The sequence below is a fragment of the Canis aureus genome, unplaced genomic scaffold (assembly GCF_053574225.1).
Source record: "Canis aureus isolate CA01 unplaced genomic scaffold, VMU_Caureus_v.1.0 NW_027326412.1_RagTag, whole genome shotgun sequence".
In the NCBI taxonomy this organism is placed as follows: domain Eukaryota; kingdom Metazoa; phylum Chordata; class Mammalia; order Carnivora; family Canidae; genus Canis; species Canis aureus.
The window spans coordinates 697,064-719,477 of record NW_027554413.1 but is presented as its reverse complement, the minus strand read 5'-3'; the positions used below and the strand labels follow the sequence as shown (position 1 = coordinate 719,477).

Here is a 22,414-nt window from a genome sequence, read left to right as displayed (position 1 = left end):
CCTGTATGCAAAGTGCCTGAAAAAGAAGATTCACTGCATTAACAACCTCTTGGTTTATAGCATAGGGATCAAATGTTTATACAGAATATGGGACAAGTTGCCACGTGAAATCTCTTCGTAATAATATTCAGATCAATTTGAGAGTCCAACATTTGAGCACTCGTGCATTGGGAACCAAAACCAAAAACCTAATAATTAGCAGTTTTGTTGGTAATAAGGTAGAGTGCCAGTGTAGCAGGTAACTTCCCTTTGCAACTCAGCAGATATTAAAAGTATTCTAAAGTTATTGTAAGACATCAAACCAAACACTTTAAATATACTTTGGGGGATCCCTGGGTGGCTCAGCAGTTTAGCGCCTGCCTCCAGTCCAGGGTGTGATCCTGGAGTCCAAGGATCGAGTCCCACATCAGGCTCCCTGCATGGAGCCTGCTTCTCCCTCTGCCTGTGTCTCTGCCTGCCTCTCTCTCTCTCTCTCTCTCTCTCTCTGTCTCTCATGAATAAATAAAAATAAAAATTAAAAATTTTAAATTTGTTAAACAATCAAAACCCTGCAGACCTAAATTCATTTTCTCAGATAGTTACATGCTGCATTATTTTATAGGTGTGAAAACTTACTTCCTTATGGATGGAGAGTTAGACTCCCTCCAAGTTTTTGATAGATCATCTTAACATATATATGTAACATGTTTATGTAAGTATTCTTAATATATCTGTCATATTTTATAAATATAATAATATATAATAAATGTTCTTAGAATATGTGTGTCTAAGTGTTGACACAAGTCATGTTTTCCTATAGGATCTACTCCTGGCAATGAAGCCGTTGGGATATAGGGACAGCATATATGAAATTTGAAATGCACTGCTACATCACTCTTCAGAAAGGATTTGTCAATTTTCTTCCTCTCTCTCGCTTTTAAAGATTTTTATTTATTTATTCAGGAGAGACACAGAGTGAGGCAGAGACATGGGCAGATGGAGAAGCAGGCTCCTCATGGGAAGCCTGATGCAGGACTCGATCCCACGACCCCGAGATCACAACCTGAGCCAAAGGCAGACGTTCAACCACTTAGCCACTCAGGTGCAACGGATCTGACAATTTTCACCTAACAACAGTGTATGAGAATGACTTTTTCCTTACATTTGCTAACCTAGGTTATTTTTTTTTTTAGTTAAATATTTATCACTATGCCTGCAAAACAATTTGATACCTTACTGGTCTTTGCCTCTTTCTGTTTAGCACCCTGGGTGGAATATCTCTACTAAAAATATAAAATGTGTTAAACATGAACATTAGCTCCAAACAGAATTTGTTTTATAGAAAAATAATAATTATCTACTGTTTAAATATTGCTATAGGCTTACCTATCAGAATCTTCATTCTGCGTGGTAGGAAACAGGTGGTTATCAGTTTTTCCAGTCTTTCTTTGTTGAATTAGTCCAGCAGCAGGAGCAGCAGCAGCAGCAGCAGCAGCAACAGCAAGAGCAGTACCAAGAGCAGGAGCAGCAGCAGCAGCAGCAGCAGCATCATATATGTTTTCTGCTCCTTCCATTTTATTACTCGTGTGCTGCTTCCTTTCTTTTCCAGTCTTGAATGGAAATTTGATAGTTACAACTTCATTCATTAAAAAGAACTTTTTTCATTAATTGTATCATTTGACTCTTTAATGTAATTTTAATCAATAAAACTATCTTGCACTGAACTTTATCATTACGTGTAATTGTAATTTTTGGAAATTCTGCTTCATTTCTGTTGGAATAGAACAACATAATTTTCCAGAATTCCAAAAAGGGCTTTCTTAATTTTGTGTTCATATCTACACTTTGTTACCTAACATTCCCAACTTCACCCCATCTGACCAGCAGATACAAAGAAATAAAAAGACACAAAAATCTGTCCTCTTCCGTCTTTACCATCTGGATTTTGCTTACACCGACAGATTCAAAGGATGTGACATTGTGATGCTCCAGGAACAAAGAGGAAGCTTTCCATTTCTGCACTGAGCTATTCTTTCCCCAACTGCCTTTTATAATTCTTTTTTCATTTGGATCCCAGAGCTATCAAAAAAGTCACAGTGTTCATTAAAATATGTGAACCAAAGTTCACCACAACATAAAAGGAGCAAAACTGATATTAGTGTCGAATTTTGGGAAATGAGTAATGCTCCCCAAATTTCACATTCCATAACCATAAAATTTTATAGCTAGAGGGTATAAAAATAATTATCAACTTTAATCCCATTTTCTATTGATAATGGGAATAAAACCAAAAAAGATTACATGATTTGTCCAAAGTTCCTAAAGTGGCATTACCTAGCATCAAAGAGATGATACAATTCCTTGATGCTGAATCAAATAAATGACCCAACAAGTTTATTAATCAGCTATGCTAAAAGTGTGACTTTGGCACAGTAATTTAATACCTTAATTGGGGATGAGGCGCTTAGCTAATTTTTATTTTAAAGGAGGATATCTCTAGATTTTATTTTTCACCTCAAACATCAGTTTTCTCCCTTAGAGTCAAATACTGAAGGTTTGCTGAAAATCTATGCTACCTACATGATAAAAGTCGTATGTGTCAAAATATATCATCCTTTATTAAACAAAATGTAAAGGTTTGATTCAACAAAAACACCTGAGAATGATGATTAAACAAACACATATATGTGTATACACACACACACACACACACACACACACACACGTGGACACCTGGGTGGCTCAGTCAGTTAAACATCTGCCTTTGGCTCAGGTCATGATCCCCGGGATCTAGGATCAAGACCCGTGCATCAGGCTTCGTGCTCCGCCAGGAGTGTGCTTCTCCCTTTCCCTTCCACACCTGCTCCCATTTGTGTTCTCTCTCTTGGTGTCAAATAAAATCTAAAAAAAAAAAAAAAAAAAAAAAATTTTTTTTTTTTTTTAATGTAGAGGAGATGCCTGAGTGGCACAGTTAGTTGGGCCTCCATCTCTTGATTGCAGTTCAGTTCATGATCTCCTGATCATGGGATTGAGCTCCGCTTCAGGCTCCACCCTCACTGGGGAGTTTGCTTCTCTCCCTTTCTCTCTCCCTCTACCCCCTTCACCCTGCTCACACACTCAAATAAATAAGTAAATAAATAAGTAAGTAAGTAAATAAATAAATCCTAAAAGAAAAAAAGGAGTCTGTTAAACTTTATCCCAAGAAGGTAGTAGGAGATGAAGAGGGACACTCTATCATACTAAAGGATCTCTCCAAAAAGACGACCTAACAATCATGAATATGTATGCCCCAAATGCAGGAACTGCCAAGTATAACAATTAATAACCAATGTTAGGACATACTTAGATAATAATACACATATACTTGGTGACTTCAATCTAGTGCTTTCGACACTCGATAGGTCTCCTAAGTACAACATCTCCAAAGAAACAAGCGCTTTAAATGATACACTGGACCAGATGGATTTCACAGATATTTACAGAAATTTACAACCAGACGCAACTGAATACACATTCTTCTCAAGTGCACATGGAACTTTCTCCAGAATAGGCCACATACTGGGTCACAAATCAGGTCTTAAACGATACCAAAAGATTGGGATTGTCCCCTACATATTTTCAGACCATAATGCTTTGAAACTAGAACTAAACCACAAGAAGAAATATGGAAGGATTTCAAACACGTGGAGGTTAACACCATCCTGCTAAACGATTAAAGGGTCAACCAGAAAATTAGAGAAGAATTAAAAAGATTCCTGGAAACTAATGAGAATGAAGATACAACCGTTCAAAATCTTTGGGAACAGCAAAAGCAGTCCTGAGGGGGAAATACATCGCAAGACCAGCATCCGTCCCCAAACTGGAAAGAACTCAATGCAAAAGCTAACCTTGCACCTAAAGGAGCTGGAGAAGGAACAGCAACGGAAACCTTCAACCAGCAGAAGACAATTAATAAAGATTCGAGCAGAACTCAATGAGATAGAGACCAGAAGAACTGTGGAACAGATCAACAAAAACCAGGAGTTGGTTCTTTGAAAGAATTAATAAGACAGATAAACTATTAGCCAAACTTATTAAAAAGAAGAGAGAGAAGACCCAAATTAATAAAATCATGAACGAGAGGGAGGGATCACCACCAACACCAAGGAAATACAAACGATTTTGAAAACTTAGTATGAGCAGCTTTACGCCAATAAATTAGGCAATCGAGAAGAAATGGGTGCATTCCTGGAAAACCACAAACTACAAAACTGCAACAGGAAGACATAGAAAACCTGAACAGGCCAATAACCAGGGACGAAACTGAAGCAGTCATCAAAAACCTACCAAGACACAAAAGTCCGGGGCCAGATGGCTTCCCAGGGGAATTCTATCAAACGTTTAAAGAACAAACCATACCTATTCCACTAAAGCTGTTATGAAAGATAGAAAGGGATGGAGTACTTCCAAAGTCGTTCTATGAGGCCAGCATCACCTTAATTGCAAAACCAGACACAGACCCCACCAAAAAGGAGAATTATAGACCAATACCCTGATGAACACGGACGCAAAAATTCTCAACAAGATACTAGCCAACAGGATCCGACAATACATTAAGAAGATGATTCACCATGACCCAGTGGGATTTATCCCCGGGATGCAAGGCTGCTTCAACACTTGTAAAGCAATCAATGTGATTCATCATATCAGCAAGAGAAAGAACCAAGAACCACATGATCCTCCCAATAGATGCAGAGAAAGCATTTGACAAAATACAACATCCATTCCTGATCAAAACTCTTCAGAGTGTAGGGATAGAGGGAACATTCCTCAGCATCTTAAAAGCCATCTACGAAAATATCGTTCTCAATGGGGAAACACTGGTAGCCTATCCCCTAAGATCAGGAACAAGACAGGGATGTCCACTCTCACCATTGCTATTCAACATAGTACCAGAAGTCCTAGCCTCGGCAATCAGGCAACAAAAAGAAATAAAAGGCATTCAAAGTGGCAAAGAGGAAGTCAAACTCTCCCTCTTTGCAGATGACATCATAATGCAGCTAGAAAACCCAAGAGACTCCACCCCAAGACTGCTAGAACTCACAGCCATTTGGCAGTGTGGCAGGATACAAAATCAATGCCCAGAAAACAGTGGCATTTCTATACACTAACAATGAGACTGAAGAAAGAGAAATGAAGGAGTCAATCCCAATTACAATTGCACCCAAAAGCATAAGGTAACAAGGAATATACATAACCAAAGAGGTAAAGGGTTTCTACCCTCAAAACTACAGAACACTTCTGAAGGAAATTGAGGAAGACACAAAGAGATGGAAACATATACCATGCTCATGGATTGGCAGAATGAATATTGGGAAAATGTCAATGGTACCCAGGGCAATTTACACACTTAATGCAATCCCTATCAACATACTATGGACTTTCTTCAGAAAGTTGGAACAAATCATCTTAAGATCTCTGTGGAATCAGAAAAGACCCCAAATAGCTAGGGGAATATTAAAAAAGAAAACCATAGCTGGGGGCATCACAATGCCAGATTTCAGGTTGTACTACAAAGCTGTGGTCATCAAGACAGTGAGGTACTGGCACAAAAACAGACACATAGATCAATGGAAACAGAATGGAGAATCCAGAAGTGGGCCCTCAACTCTATGCTCAAATAATAGTCGGCAAAGCAGGAAAGACTATCCACTGGAAAAAAGACAGTCTCTTCAATAAATGGTGCTGGGAAAATTGGACAGCCACATGCAGAAGAATGAAACTGGACCATTCTCTTATGCCATACACAAAGAAAAACTCAAAATGGATGAAAGATCTGAATGTGAGACAGGAATCCATCAGAATCCTAGAGGAGAACACAGGCAACACCCTTTTTGAACTTGGCCACAGCAACTTCTTGCAAGATACATCCCTGAAGGGAAGAGAAAGCAAAGCAAAAGTGAATTATTGGGACTTCATCAAGGTAAGAAGCTTCTGCACAGCAAAAGAAACAGTCAACATAACTAAAAGGCAACCTACAGAATGGGAGAAGGTATTTGCAAATGACCTATCAGATAAAGGGCTAGTATCCAAGATCTATAAAGAACTTAGTAAACTCAAAGAAACAACAATCCAATCATGCTATGGGCAAAAGACATGGACAGAAATTTCACAGAGGAAGACATAGACATGGCCAACAAGCACATGAGAAAATGCTCTGCATCACTGGCCACCAGGGAAGTACAAATCAAAACCACAATGGGATACCACCTCCCACCAGTGAGAATGGGCAAAATTAACAAGGCAGGAAACAACAAATGTTGGAGAGGATGTGGAGAAAGGGGAACCCTCTTGCACTGTTGCTGGGAGTGGGAACTGGCACAGCCACTCTGGAGAACTGTGTGGAGGTTCCTCAAAGAGTTAACAATAGATCTGTCCTACGACCCAGCAATTGCACTGCTGGGGATTACCCCAAAGATACAGATGCAGTGAAATGCCAGGACACCCGCACCCCGATGTTTCTTGCAGCAATGTTCACAATAGACTAACTGTGGAAGGAGCCTCGGTGTCCATCGAAAGATGAATGGATAAAGAAGATGTGGTCTATGTATACAATGGAATATTACTCAGCCATTAGAAACGACAAATACCCACCATTTGCTTTGAGGTGGAGGGACCTGGACGGTATTATGCTGAGTGAAATGTGTCAGTCTTTAAAGGACAAACATTACATGGTCTCATTCATTTGGGGAATATAAAAATTAGTGAAAGGGAATAAAGGGAAATAGAGAAATTGAGTGAAAATATCAGTGAGAGTGACAAAACATGAGAGACACCTCACCCTGGGAAATGACCAAGGTGTAGTGCAAGGGGAAGCGGGCAGGGGGTTGGGGTGAGTGGGTTATGGGCACTGAGGGAGTCACTTGGCAGGATGAGCACTGGGTGTTATGGTATATGTTAACAAACTGAATTCCAATAAAAAATTACAAATAAAATACAAAATTAAAAAATACAAAATACAAAATATAACAACTATGAAGACTAAAGTTTCCCGAGATAACGTAAAATGTATCCACTGTTGGAGATCTTTGAGAAAGTAAAGGTCATCCTTCTACAAATAATATTGTATACTCTACGGGCAACTTTTCCTTCCTTACGATTCTATAATGATAAATCATCTTATAAAAAAATGATAAATCATGAGTTTATTCATTTGACATGTGTCTCTATTCTAAGCTTATATTTAAAAAAAGATGCATCAGAATCCAGAAAATAGTTTTTATATTTTTTAAGAATCTTGCAGCTTAAAATTTATTTTTTTCATTTAATGGATAGAGATTAAGAACCTCACTTACCTAAGAAAAAAATTCAGTTTTAATTAATGAAAAAACTAAAATGTTTATTTACGTCCTCTCTATTCTCAAAAGATATAAAGTCGACCAAGATTATACCACACAGTAAGTTTAATTAGAAACCACAAGAAAGACAACAGCCAAAGTTCAAAACTCATAATAAATCTGATTATGGCTTAAAACAGACTTCACTTTGTACTATGTATAAACACAACTCTTGCTAAATTAAATATAGGCTATCATACTTTATTAAACTTAAAAGGGTAAAATTTCCTCCCAGTTCTTCATAAAAACCAGCTGTCATTCTGAAGAATCTGAGCATGTTTTGTATTGCCTTTTATTAACTTGCATTTAAAATAATTTCTACCGCATTTTATAATATACAGCATCTGTTCTACCTTAGCCTCACTACTGCTGTGTTTTTAATAATAATCTCTCTAAACTCTCTTATCTTTACATTCATCTCATCCTTATTAAATGAATTCTTACCCCACAACCCCTCCCCTCATCTTCACATCCATCTAGCTATTCTATCCAGTTGCTTTCTAATTCTTTCCCTCCATAATGGCACACCTAAGATTTGTTTATTCCCACCAACCGTAATAAATCTCAACCCAGTACTTACTTCTCTGTTGTTATTACACTGTTTTCTCTTATATTCTTGAGGGCTTCCATTTCTCCCTAAGATTCTTTTCATTATAAGGATATCAAGAGGATAGTATGTGAAAAAACATGGGGGACAAAGTTCAAAACAACTTACCTTTGTAACACCAAGCATTGCTGAAGACGTTTGAGGAGTTTCGGGTGATACAAAAGCAAGAGGAGAATAGTCAGAGACATTGACGGATGGTTTACAGAGAGTTTCAGTCTTATCTTCCCTTGCAAAATTGTTGTCAGCAAATAAAGGTCTATCTTCTTGGCTCACAAGACCACATTTTGCTTCTATTTAGTGAAAAACAAAGTAAAGAGTACATGAAGATATCTGTAACTTTGAATTACTAAATAACACAAAAATGGACAAAACTCCGTGAAAAACACAAATCTTCAAATAGCTTACTCTTGGGTCGCAGAAAAGCAGCCATTTGCTTTCTTAAGTTTAGTTTCGGGACAGTCTAGAAAAAAAATTGATAGTTTTCAGGATTACAAGTATCACATTTCGTAAAAATAATTGTAATATTCACCATTACCAAATGAACACCATTACAAAAAGAACACAGGTTTTGGAGATCATTCAAATACAGATTCAAATCTCAGTTCCGCCATTTACTAACCTACATTTTCTCATGGGGTGAAGATTATAAGAGATTTAATAGTCCCAAAATGTTACTTTTCTTACCCCTGATTATTATACAAAGTCTTCCTCAAAAAGTTAAATAAAAATAGAGCTATCCGGGATCCCTGGGTGGCGCAGCGGTTTAGCGCCTGCCTTTGGCCTAGGGCGCGATCCTGGAGACCCTGGATCGAATCCCACGTCGGGCTCCCGGTGCATGGAGCCTGCTTCTCCCTCTGCCTATGTCTCTGCCTCTCTCTCCCTCTCTCTCTCTGTGACTATCATAAATAAATAAAAATTTAGGGAAAAAAATAGAGCTAACCTATGACCCAGCAATCGCAGTACTCAGTATTTATCCAAAAGATACAAACATAGTGATTTGAAAGGGCACCAGCACCCCAACGTTTAAAGCAGCAATGACCACAATAGCCAAACTACAGAAAAGCCCGATGCCCACTGACAGATGAATGGATAAAGAAGATGCAGTGTGTATAAATACAATGGAATATTACTCAGCCATCCTAAAGAATGAAATCTTGCCATTTGCAATAACATAGATGGGACTTAAGAGTATTATACTAAGTGAAATAAGTTAGAGAAAGACAAATACCATATGATTTCAATCCTATGTGGAATTTAAGAAACAAAACGGAGGTGCATAGCGGAAGAGAGGGAAAAATAAGATAAAAATCAGAGAGAGAGACAAACCGTAAGAGACTCTTAATCATAGGAAATAAACTGAGGGTTGTTGGAGGGGAGAGGGTTGGGGCAATGGGGTAATTGGGTGATGGTAATTAAGGAGGGCTCTTGAAGTAATAAGCACTAGATGATGTATGCAACTGATGGATCACTGAATTCTACCTCTGAAACTAATAATACGCTATATGTTAATTAATTTGAATTTAAAAATTTTAAAAAGGGGATCCCTGGGTAGCTCAGTGGTTTAGCGCCTGCCTTTGGCCCAGGGTGGGATTCCTGGAGACCAGGGATCGAGTCCCATGTCAGGCTCCCTGCATGGAGCCTGCTTCTCCCTCTGCCTGTGTCTCTGCCTCTCTCTCCCTATGTCTATCATGAATAAATAAAAAAATCTTAAAAAAAAATTTTTTTTTAATACTTTCTTTACCAAAATGTCTTAAAATAAAAATCTATCCCTAGGTAATTTAAATTAAAAAAACTAACAATAAGGGCAGCCCCGGTGGCGCAGCGGTTTAGCACCGCCTGCAGCCCAGCGCGGGATCCTGGGGACCCTGGATCGAGTCCCACATCAGGCTCTCTGTATGATGCCTGCTTCTCCCTCTGCCTGTGTCTCTGCCTCTCTCTCTGTCTCTATGACTAAATAAATAAAATCTTTTAAAAAAACTAACAATAAGAAATGTCATTATTGGGACGCCTGTGTGGCTCAGTGGTTGAGCATCTGCCTTCGGCTCAGGGTGTGATCCCAGAGTCCCACATCAGGCTCCCTACATGGAGCCTGCTTCTCCTCCCTCTGCCTCTGTCTCTGACTCTCTCATGAATAAATGAATACAATATTTTAAAAAATTAATTATTTTATTATATTTAAAATTTTTCAAATGTGTTTGAATGATTTATAATTGCATGACGATCTCTTATAAGAGAAAATATTAAAATTTAGTTTCTAGTAGTATTTATTTGGGCAAGTTGGCATTACAAACAGTTTAAGTTGCTTTTGTTTGTCAAAATGCTAAGGACAAATGATTATCTAACATCAGCTCCTTCCAGGAATGTGAGAAAAATAATAAGGCTTGTGGGGTAATGATTCAGGAATGAAAACCACAGACACACACAGACAACAGAAAGGCATAATCAAAAATATTGACAATAAACATAGAAAGAGATGGACTGAAAGAACAGACACTAAAGAAACGTGTTTTGTTTTTTTTTCCCCCATGTAAGGAAAACGTAGGGTACGGGAAAGTCATGTACAAAAAAATGCAGGGGGGACAGCCATGGTGGTTCAGTGGTTGAGTGTCTGCATTCGGCCCAGGGCGAGATCCTGGAGCCCCAGGATCGAGTCCCATGTCAGGCTCCCTGTATGGAGCCTGCTTCTCCCTCTGCCTGTGTCTCTGCCTCTCTCTGTGTGTGTGTGCGTGTGTGTGTGTGTGTGTGTGTGTGTGTGTCTGTCATGAATAAATAAAACCTTTAAAAAATGCAGGAAGAAGAAGAAAAAAAGAAAAACATAAGACGTGACCAATCAAGCATGATCTTAAGGCAGGGAAAAATGTAAGTTAAAAAAGGCCTGTGGAAAAAATGGTTAGGTTAGTATTAACTTATTAGTTAATACTAATTAATTATTAATTATTAATAATACTAACAACCATTTTTCCACAGGCCACACTATATGTGTGTGTATGTGTGTGTGTGTGTGTGTGTGTGTGTATGTATGTATGTATAGTTAGGAATATACAATGAACAGCCGCCTCTGTTTAATATATAAATGTAACATTTATATAATAGATTGCCCCCTATATATTTTCAGACCATAATGCTTTGAAACTAGAACTAAACCACTAAAAGAAGAAATATGGAAGGATTTCAAACACGTGGAGGTTAACGACCATCCTTCTAAACGATTAAAGGATCAACCAGGAAATTAGAGAAGAATTAAAAAGATTCCTGGAAACTTATGAGAATGAAGATACAATCGTTCAAAATCTTTGGGATACAGCAAAAGCAGTCCTGAGGGGGGAATACATCGCAAGACCAGCATCCGTCCCCAAACTGGAAAGAACTCAAAGCAAAAGCTAACCTTGCACCTAAAGGAGCTGGAGAAGGAACAGCAACTGAAACCTTCACCCAGCAGAAGACAATAAATAAATATTCGAGCAGAACTCAATGAGATAGAGACCAGAAGAACTGGGGAACAGATCAACAAAATCAGGAGTTGGTTCTTTGAAAGAATTAATTAATAAGACAGATAAATTATTAGCCAAACTTATTAAAAAGAAGAGAGAGAAGACCCAAACTAATAAAATCATGAACGAGGGGATCCCTGGGTGGCGCAGCAGTTTGGCACCTGCCTTTGGCCCAGGGCACGATCCTGGAGACCCGGGATAGAATCCCACGTCGGGCTCCCGGTGCATGGAGCCTGCTTCTCCCACTGCCTGTGTCTCTGCCCCTCTCTCTCTCTCTGTCTCTCTCTCTCTCTCTCTCTCTGTGACTATCATAAATAAATAAAAATTAAAAAAAATAATAATAAAATAAAATAAAATAAAATAAAATCATGAACGAGAGAGGAGGGATCACCACCAACACCAAGGAAATACAAACGATTTTGAAAACTTAGTATGAGCAGCTTTACGCCAATAAATTAGGCAATCGAGAAGAAATGGGTGCATTCCTGGAAAACCACAAACTACAAAACTGCAACAGGAAGACATAGAAAACCTGAACAGGCCAATAACCAGGGACGAAACTGAAGCAGTCATCAAAAACCTACCAAGACACAAAAGTCCGGGGCCAGATGGCTTCCCAGGGGAATTCTATCAAACGTTTAAAGAACAAACCATACCTATTCCACTAAAGCTGTTATGAAAGATAGAAAGGGATGGAGTACTTCCAAAGTCGTTCTATGAGGCCAGCATCACCTTAATTGCAAAAGCAGACACAGACCCCACCAAAAAGGAGAATTATAGACCAATACCTTGATGAACACGGACGCAAAAATTCTCAACAAGATACTAGCCAACAGGATCCGACAATACATTAAGAAGATGATTCACCATGACCCAGTGGGATTTATCCCCGGGATGCAAGGCTGCTTCAACACTTGTAAAGCAATCAATGTGATTCATCATATCAGCAAGAGAAAAAAAACAAGAACCACATGATCCTCCCAATAGATGCAGAGAAAGCATTTGACAAAATACAGCATCCATTCCTGATCAAAACTCTTCAGGGTGTAGGGATAGAGGGAACATTCCTCAGCATCTTAAAAGCCATCTACGAAAAGCCCACAGCAAATATCGTTCTCAATGGGGAAACACTGGGAGCCTTAACCCTAAGATCAGGAACAAGACAGGGATGTCCACTCTCACCACTGCTATTCAACATAGTACCAGAAGTCCTAGCCTCAGCAATCAGGCAACAAAAAGAAACAAAAGGCATTCAAAGTGGCAAAGAGGAAGTCAAACTCTCCCTCTTTGCAGATGACATGATACTGTGCATAGAAAACCCAAAAGAGGGCAGCCTGGGTGGCTCAGCGGTTTAGCACTTCCTTCGGCCCAGCGCCTGGTCCTGGGGACCCGGGATCGAGTCCCGCGTCCGGCTCCCTGTGTGGAGCCTGCTTCTCCCTCTGCCTGTGTCTCTGACTCTCTCTCTCACTGTATCTCATAAATAAATGAATAAATAAAATCTTAAAAAAAAGAAAGAAAAAGAAAACCCAAAAGACTCCACCCCAAGATTGCTAGAAATCATACAGCAATTCGGCATTGTGGCAGGATACAAAATCAATGCCCAGAAATCAGGTGCATTTCTATACACAAACAATGAGACTGAAGAAAGAGAAATGAAGGAGTCAATCCCAATTACAATTGCACCCAAAAGCATAAGATACCTAGGAATATACATAACCAAAGAGGTAAAGTGTCTCCACCCTCAAAACTACAGAACACTTCAGAAGGAAATTGAGGAAGACCCAAAGAGATGGAAAAATATGCCATGCTCACAGATTGGAAAAATTTCAATGCTACCCAGGGCAATTTACACATTTAATGCAATCCCTATCAACATACTATGGACCTTCTTCAGAGAGTTGGAACAAATCATCTTAAGATTTGTGTGAAATCAGAAAAGACCCCAAATAGCTAGGGGAATATTAAAAAAGAAAACCATAGCTGGGGGCATCACAATGCCAGATTTCAGGATGTACTACAAAGCTGTGGTCATCAAGACAGTGTGGTACTGGCACAAAACAGACACATAGATCAATGGAAACAGAATGCAGAATCCGCAAGTGGACTCTCAACTTTATGGTCAACTAATATTCAACAAAGCAGGAAAGACTATCTACTGGAAAAAAGACAGTCTCTTCAATAAATGGTGCTGGGAAAATTGGATAGCCACATGCAGAAGAATGAAACTGGACCACTTTTTTACACCATACACAAAGATAAACTCAAAATGGATGAAAGATCTAAATGTGAGACAGGAATCCATCAGAATCCTAGAGGAGAACACAGGCAACACCCTTTTTGAACTTGGCCATGGCAACTTCTTGCAAGATACATCCCTGAAGGGAAGCAAAACCAAAGCAAAAATGAATTATTGGGACTTCATCAAGGTAAGAAGCTTCTGCATAACAAAAGAAACAGTCAAGAAAACTAAAAGGCACCCTACAGAATGGAAGAAGTTATTTGCAAATGACCTATCAGATAAAGGGCTAGTATCCAAGATCTATAAAGAACTTAGTAAACTCAACAGCAAAGAAACAAACAATCCAATCATGCTTTGGGCAAAAGACATGGACAGAAATTTCACAGAGGAAGACACAGACATGGCCAACAAGCATATGAGAAAATACTCCAGATCACTGGCCATCAGGGAAATATAAATCAAAACCAGAATGAGGTATCATCTTCCACCAGTGAGAATGGGCAAAATTAACAAGGCAGGAAACAACAAATGTTGGAGAGGATGTGGAGAAAGGGGAACCCTCTCACACTGTTGTTAGCAATCTGAACGGGTACAGCCACCCTGGAAAACTGTGTGGAGTTTCCTCAAAGAGTTAACAATAGAACTGCCCTATGACCCAGCAATTGCACTTCTGAGGATTTACCCAAAGCTACAGATGCAGTGAAATGCAGGACACCTGCACCCCAATATTTATAGCAGCAATGTCCACAATAGCCAAACTGTGGAAGGAGCCTCGGTGCCCATCGAAAGATGAATGGATAAAGAAGATGTGGTCTATGTATACCATGGAATATTACTCAGCCATTAGAAATGACAAACACCCACCATTTGCTTTGACGTGGATGGAACTGGAGGGTATTATGCTGAGCAAAATAAGTCAATTTGAGAAGGACAAACATTATATGTTCTCATTCATTTGGGGAATATAAGAATTGGTGAAAGGGAACATAGGGAGAGGAGAAAAAATGAGTGAAAATATCAGTGAGAGTGACAGAATATGAGAGACACCTAACTCTGGGAAATGAATAAGGGGTAGTGGAAAGGGAGGTGGGGGGGGGGTTGTGGTGACTGGGTGATGGGCACTGAGGGGGTCACTTGGCAGGATGAGCATTGGGTGTTATGCTAAATGTTGGCAAATTGAACTCCAATAAAAAAAAGTTAAAAAAACATAAAATGACAAGAGGCAAGCCACTTTATATTTTAAGAGTAAATAATACACAACACTAAACTCAGAGCAGGAAAATTAATTTTACAAGAGAGTACTTTACCTTGGTACCAGAACTTAAGTCCTCATGTTTTGAAGGCCTTGAATCATCAGTATCAGCTTTGCAGGTACGACTTTACAGCAAAAATAGAAAACAAAGACAAGTTCATTTCTTTAAAAAGAAAAATCGAGTCAAAGTCAGTTGTTTATTAATGAAGTTTCTTGACATACGAAAATTTAGCCTCGTTTTGGTTAAGCTTTTATTTTTAATTCTAGTATCCTTAACATACAGTGTTACATTAGTTTCATATATACAATATAATGATTTGGTAATTCCATACATCACCCAGTGCTCATCATGACCCATCTCCTATTTCACCCATTCCCCTACCAACATCCCCCCTGGTAACCATCAGTTTGTTCTCTATAGCAGTCTTCTTCTTGGTAAATCTGTCTTTTCTGTCTCCTTCGCTTATTTTTATTTTGTTTCTTACATGTTACTTAGGAGTGAAATCATATTTGTCTTTCTCTGACTTACACTGCTTAGCGTAATACGCTCTAGCTCTCACCATGCAAATGACAAGATGTCATTCTTTTCAATGGCTGAACAATATTCCATTGTGTGTGTGTGTGTGTATATATATATATGTGTGTGTGTGTGTGTGTGTATATATATATATATATATATACACACACACCACTTTTTATTCACTAATCCATCAACATGCACACTTAGGCTGATGATTGCAAATAATGCTGTAGTAAAAACATGAGTGCATGTATCCCTTTGAATTGGTGTGTTTGTCATATCTGGGTAAATACGCAGGAGTGCAACTCTTGGATTGTTAGTTTTGTTTTTAACTTTTTGAGGAACCGCCATACGGTTTCCCATGGTGGCTGTCCCAGTTTGCACTTCCACCAAAAGTGCAACAGGGTTCCTTTTTCTCCACATCCTCAACTACACTTGTTTCTTGTGGTTTTGATTTTAGCCATTCTGACAGGTGTGCAGCGCTATCTCATTGTAGTTTTGATTTGCATTTCCCTGATGACGTGTGATGCTGATCATCTTTTTATATATCTGTTGGCCAACTGGACATCTTCTTTGGAAAAATGTCTGATATATTCTGATCATTCTTGACCTGGATTGTGTTTTGGGTGTTGAGATGTATCAGTTCTTTAGATTCTTACACTAACCTTTATCAGATATGTCATATGCAAATGTCTTCTCCCATTCTGTAAGGTTGCCTTTTAGTTTTGTGGATTGATTCCTTCACTGCAAAAGCTTTTGATTTTGATGTAGCCCCAACAGTTTATTTTGCTTTTATTGCTCTTGCCTCAGGAGACATAAAAAAAGAAAAACCTGGCTACAGCTAATACCAGAGAGATCATTGCCTGTGCTCTCTTCAAGGATAAAATGGTTTCATGTGATATATTTATATCTTTAAACCATTTTGAATTTATTTTTGTAAATGGTGAAAGAAAGTGGTCCTGTTTCAATCTTTTATATACCCATTCAGTTTTCCTAGCATCATTTATTGAAGGAGACTGCCTTTTCAAACCATTGGATATTCTTTCTTGCTTTGTCAAAGATTAATTAGCCATATCATTATAGTTTATTTCTGGATTTTCTATACTATTCTACTGATATTTGTATCCATTTAATGCCAATACTATGCCGTTTTGATTACTACAGCTTTGTAATATAACTTGAAATCTAGCATAGAGATATCTCCAGTTATGTTTTTCTTTTTCCAATATTGCTTTGGCTATTTGAGGTCTTCAGTGGTTCCATATAAATTTAGTGTTGCTTGCTCTAGTTCTGTGAAACATGTCGATGGATTTTAGTAGGCATTGCATTAAATTTGTAGATTGCTTTGGGTCCTATACACAGTTTAACAATAGGTGCTCTTCCAATCTATGAGATGGAATTCTTTCCACGTCTTTGTGTCATCCTCAATTGCTTTCACCAATGTTTTCAGAATACAGGTCTTTCAAAATTTGGCCTCTGTGTTATTTTTTTAACATGTTATTTATTTATTTATTTATTTATTTATTTATTTATTTATTTATTTGAGAGAGAGAGAGAGAGTGTGTGTGTGTGCACAGTAGGCAGAGAGGCAGGTGGAGGGAGGGGAAAGAAGCAGGGCCCCTGCTGAGCAGAGAGCCTTATATGTGGCTCTATCCCAGTACCCTGACATCATGACCCAAGCCAAAGGCAGTCGCTTAACCGACTGAGCCAGCCAGGCGCCCCTTGGCCTCTGTTTTTAAAAAGGGTTTAGTTATCTATTTTGCTTTCACCTCTCCTAACCTGTGAAATGCCCAGTAAAGGCCCAGTTTTAGTTCCCATAACTAAGTGTGACAGGTGAGGAATTCTCTGAAATGTCTGACAGCTAACTGGACAAAAGTTAACCACCATGAATTATCACCTTCCACCTGTCAGAATGGCTAGAATCAAAAACACACACTAAAAAATATTGGTGAGGATGCAGAGACTAAGGAATACTCGTGAGCTGGTGATGAGGATAGAAATTGGGGCAGCCACTGTAAAAAACAAAATGGAGTTTCCTTGAAGAAGTACCAATAGAAATACCACATGATCCAGTAATCCACTACTGGGTACTTACTTACCCCCAAAAAAAGAAAACACTAATTTGAAAAGACATATGTACCCCAATGTTTACTGCAGCATTATTTACAACAGCCAAGATATGAAAGTAACCCATGTCCATCAACAGATGTATAACACACACACACACACACACACACACACACACACAGAGCAATATTACTCAGCCATAAAAAAGAATGAAACCTTACCATTTGCAACAATGTGGATTACCTGGAGGGTATTAAGCCAAGTGAAATAAGTCAGAGCAAAATAGACAAATACTGTATGATTTCACTTATATGTAGAATCAAAAAAGCAGAACAAATGAACAAACAACCAAAAAGCAGAACCAGACCCATAAGTACAGAGAATTCTGTATTGCCAGAAGGGAAGTGGGTGGGGGACAGACAAAAATGGGTGAAGGGAAGTGGGAGGTTCAGCATTCCAGGTATAGTAAGTCACAGGGATAAAAGTACAGCATAGGGAATATAGTCAATAGAATTGTAAGAGCAATATGCAGTAACACATGGTAGCTACACTTGTGGTAAGCATGGGGTAACAACATAGACCTGCTGAATCACTATGTTGTACACATGAAACCAACATAACGGTGTGTCAACTATACTTAAATTTTGAAAAGGAACTATCTACAGATGTTAAAGAACAAATTTATATGTTATTACTTGGAATACTATTCCCGAAGAGATTAAAAGATTAAAAATTATAAAATCCAAGTTTCACAAGTCCTGCCTTATTTACGTCCACACAAACTAGCAAGACCTTAAAAATCATCAAGGGCACTCAGATACCCAAGAAGAGAGACTGCTATACAAATAGTCCTGATATCTGTGCCTCTATTTACCCACACACTGCCTAATATTTTCTTTTTGTGAGCTACCACTCCTGGATCACTCCTCTGCAGGGCTCAGTGGCACTCTCCAACGTTTAAGTCTTTAGCCTGCCAAGGCACAGATTCCCAAAACAAGGAAAGGCTCAAATGACCAAGAATAGGAGCCATTTCCTGCTCCTGGGAACCAGCTAAATGGAGTCTGAGTCATCCATGCAGTCATCTCAATGTAGGCACCTTACCAACTACCCAAATGAAGCTCCGTTATTGATCTGACAGCTAGTCCTACCCCACCAAACCCTACACATACATGGGAAGGGCATCAGAGAATTACGAAAAGAGGTGGAGCGATCACAAGACCCTGTGACCTTGGGCCATACATTTACATAGTTCAGAATCTCCATTCCCCCCATTATTTGAAAGGATCTAACCCGCCTTCTGTAAGGTGGGGTAGAAGTCGATGATGTCCCATTCCTATTTGCTGTAAATACTCTTGCCAGTGGTTCAACTGATTTTAATGTTTCTCAACAGAAACTCTGAAGTAGGGCAGCCGGATAGCCCAGCGGTTTAGTGCCACCTTCAGCCCAGGGCATGATCCTGGAGACCCAGGTTTGAGTCCCAAGTCAGGCTCCCTGCATGGAGCCTGCTTCTCCCTCTGCTTGTATCTCTGCCTCTCTCTCTCTCTCTCTCTCTCTGTCTCATGAATAAATAAAATCTTTTTTTAAAGGAAAAGAAACCCTGAAGTATGCTAGTTCCTTCAATTAAACCAACAAAAAGAGGGATCCCTGGGTGGCGCAGCGCTTTAGTGTCTGCCTTTGGCCCAGGGTGCGATCCTGGAGACCGGGATCGAATCCCATGTTGGGCTCCCGGTGCATGGAGCCTGCTTCTCCCTCTGCCTGTGTCTCTGCCTCTCTCTCTCTCTCTCTCTCTCTCTCTGTGTGTGACTATCATAAATAAATAAAAATTAAAATAAATAAATAAATAAATAAATAAATAAATAAATAAATAAACAAACCAACAAAAAGAAATGCTGCTCAGGACTCTCTTGAACGCTCTATTTTATTTTATTTTATTTTTTTTTGAACGCTCTATTTTAATATGCTTTTATAAACAACAACCAATATCTTGTGTTCTTTCTTTGTGTAATTGACCTTTGTCTACCTTGTCATAAACTCCAATATTCTGTCATCATTTCTAAAACTCTTTTTCCTATTCAACCCAGTGTGGTTCTTCTTGAAACATGCCCTCTCCTGCTAATTCCCGTCTCATGTACAGTAGACCCACTCCCTATCTTTATATTATTAAATCAAAGATGAGAGAAAAGGGAAAAAATCTAAATTTAAATCTCATTTCTGTCAGTTATCAAATTCAAGTAAGTCACTTTAATCCCTTTTCAGTTTCAAATTCTCCACTTCAACAACCACTTGGTAAGGATGTTAAACATGGGTTACAGCATCAGAGAGTATTTTGATTAACACATCTCTAAGATTCTTTAAAACCCTGAAATTCTATCTGCTTTTCATTTTGTCTTTAGAAAAATGGAGAATCCTTAGCTGCAGAAATGATAAAAAGTAATGGAATAAAAGAAACAGCAAGAAAATTGGAGAAGAAAGTTTAAAAAAATCAAGAAAAGAGTATAGAAAGGACATGGAGAAAAGCAAAAAAGTCTACAAAAAAAGAAAAAGCTTCACAGAACTTATCAAGGGTGCCAGCCTAAAGGGAAAATTAGACTGAGAAGTCAGTAAATAGACAACTGTTTAGAAATACCCTCTAAATAGATGATAAATTTAATTAACGTTACATGGTCTATACCTAGATTACATATCCTTCACTTTCAGAAAAATCATTCATCTCAAGGAGAGCAGACGTCACTATATCTAAGAGCTTGCCTGATTAGGGCTTGCTTATGTAAAAGCTATGGTACTGTGGCCATAGGTAACTGAGATCCACTCCAAAATCTTTGACAGTAAAAACAAGAAACTAGTTACCACTGCAATAATTACCTCTAGCTATCACTAGTTGTGTCAAATATATTAGGAAAATGCTTGGACTTGCCTGGTTCTTAAGAAAACTCCAAATCAGAGTTAACATGTAATGAAATTTGACAATCTGGGATGATCTAAGATCTGTATCTTAATTCCAGTGCTGCTGAGGGGCAAAACATGTATGTGGGAGCCACGCAGGCTAACATTCAAATCATGGGTCTGCTACTCATTAACTATGGAATCCTGGGTCAGTTTATCCATCTCCCTGAACTACAGCTGACTAGTTAATAAAAAGTAGGCTATAACAGCACAGCTCCTTGGTGAAACTATTGCAATGACTAATAAGTAATAAGTAAGACGTATTAAGCACATAATACAGTGTCTAGCCCAGAAGACAACACTCAACAAATCCTTTCCTCTCCACTTCCTTGGTTAACACATCATTTTAAAAAAATCCATAAAAGTCCTACCTGCTTAAAGAGACTTCTTCAGACTTCTTAGCCACTAGTAAAGAAAGCAGGAAAATACATTTTAAGTCAACAATAGAAAAATACAGAATATTAAAACTGTAAGACAGATGATGACTTGTTCAAAAGTATTCCTTTGGGACCACACCTGGAAACCACACTACAGTGGATATTAATTGTACTATTGGTAGGCAGTTAATGCATTAAGAAATCTCATTTTCTCCTCTATATTTACCAATGCAAGAAAGAATTCTAGTTATCAGGATGTGGTACATACAAGTGGATGTTTCTAATGACCATTATTGTAACCAAACCAAACCCTATGAGACGGACAGGAAATGGTATCATTAGCAGAATCATTATCATAAAGTGACAATGGCAAACTTAAATAGCATGATTTTCCTGGACTTCCACTACTAGGAGCAGTTAAAACAGACTATACATATTTAGCTGGGACACAACGGAACCTCTCCAGCTCCTCAGTAGAGACTGCTAAGTTCAGGATGAAATGCCTCATCACAAAGTTCGGCTCGGCTCTGGTCACAATCTTGGGGTCCTGGGTGGAGACCCTCAGGGAGTCTGCTTTTCTCTCTCCCTCTGTCCTTCCACCTCGCTTGTGCTATCTTTCAAATAAATAAATAAACTCTTCTCAAAACCTTTTCTAGAGAAAGACATAAGGCCTAGAAAAAGAACATTTTATTTTTTTTATTTTTTTAAAATATTTTTTTCTTTATTTATTTATGATAGTCACACAGAGAGAGAGAGAGAGGCAGAGACATAGGCAGAGGGAGAAGCAGGCTCCATGCACCGGGAGCCCGACGTGGGATTCGATCCCGGGTCTCCAGGATCGCGCCCTGGGCCAAAGGCAGGCGCCAAACCGCTGCGCCACCCAGGGATCCCAAGAACAACATTTTAAATGGAATGAATTGAGCCTCCTGACTTGTTCAGTAGAGAGGGCTGAAAATTTCAAAATGGACTGATACTTGGCTAAGGAAATAAAAGCTTCCTTTGTCTTCCAGTATCTTTAACTTGGTATTCTTCAATCTATCCTCCACACGAGACGCCTGCAAACTATGGCCACAGGCCAAATCCAACCTGCCATCTGGTTCTGTAAATAAAGTTGTAATGGAGCACAGTCACATCTATTTCAATACATATTGCTATGGCTACTTTCACACGACAATGGCAGAGTGTGAGACCCCAGGGCCTAAAATATTCACTATCTGGCCCTTTTAAGAAAAGCCTGGTGATCCCCATTTTATGCCATAACCAAAGGGCCCTAATTCAAATCTAATCTGATTACTCTTCTATTTCAAATTCTCCTATCAATCCCTGCTGGCTCCCTCCCCAACAGCCATTCCATATTCTTCATTCTTGCTGGAGAACCACAGCTTTATTTGGATAGTTAGTGTCCCAATACACAAAGAATGTGGTCTCGCCCCAGCTGCAAAAGGAGAAAGGATTATTCTAAGCTAATCACAGTACCTGACTTACCAGTGACTGGTTTAGGAACAAGCAAGTCATGTTACCTAGCCTATAAAATGTTAGGGGAAGTTTACTGCAAGCTGCTGA

At 38.9% G+C, this 22,414-nt stretch overlaps 1 protein-coding gene across 3 annotated transcripts in view; it reads right to left on the bottom strand.

Annotated features, from left to right (window-relative positions):
• Positions 1 to 22,414, bottom strand: part of LOC144309480 (ankyrin repeat domain-containing protein 26-like) — a 61,482-nt gene that overhangs the window by 5,772 nt on the left and 33,296 nt on the right. For all 3 annotated transcript variants that reach the window (XM_077890570.1, XM_077890572.1, XM_077890569.1), the window contains exons 8-12: positions 20,846 to 20,879; positions 15,000 to 15,069; positions 8,368 to 8,422; positions 8,071 to 8,252; positions 1,366 to 1,589 (exon numbers count right to left, since the gene is read on the bottom strand). In XM_077890570.1, coding sequence (XP_077746696.1) covers positions 1,366 to 1,589; positions 8,071 to 8,252; positions 8,368 to 8,422; positions 15,000 to 15,069; positions 20,846 to 20,879 — 565 coding nt within the window. The remainder of the gene's footprint in view (positions 1 to 1,365; positions 1,590 to 8,070; positions 8,253 to 8,367; positions 8,423 to 14,999; positions 15,070 to 20,845; positions 20,880 to 22,414) is intronic.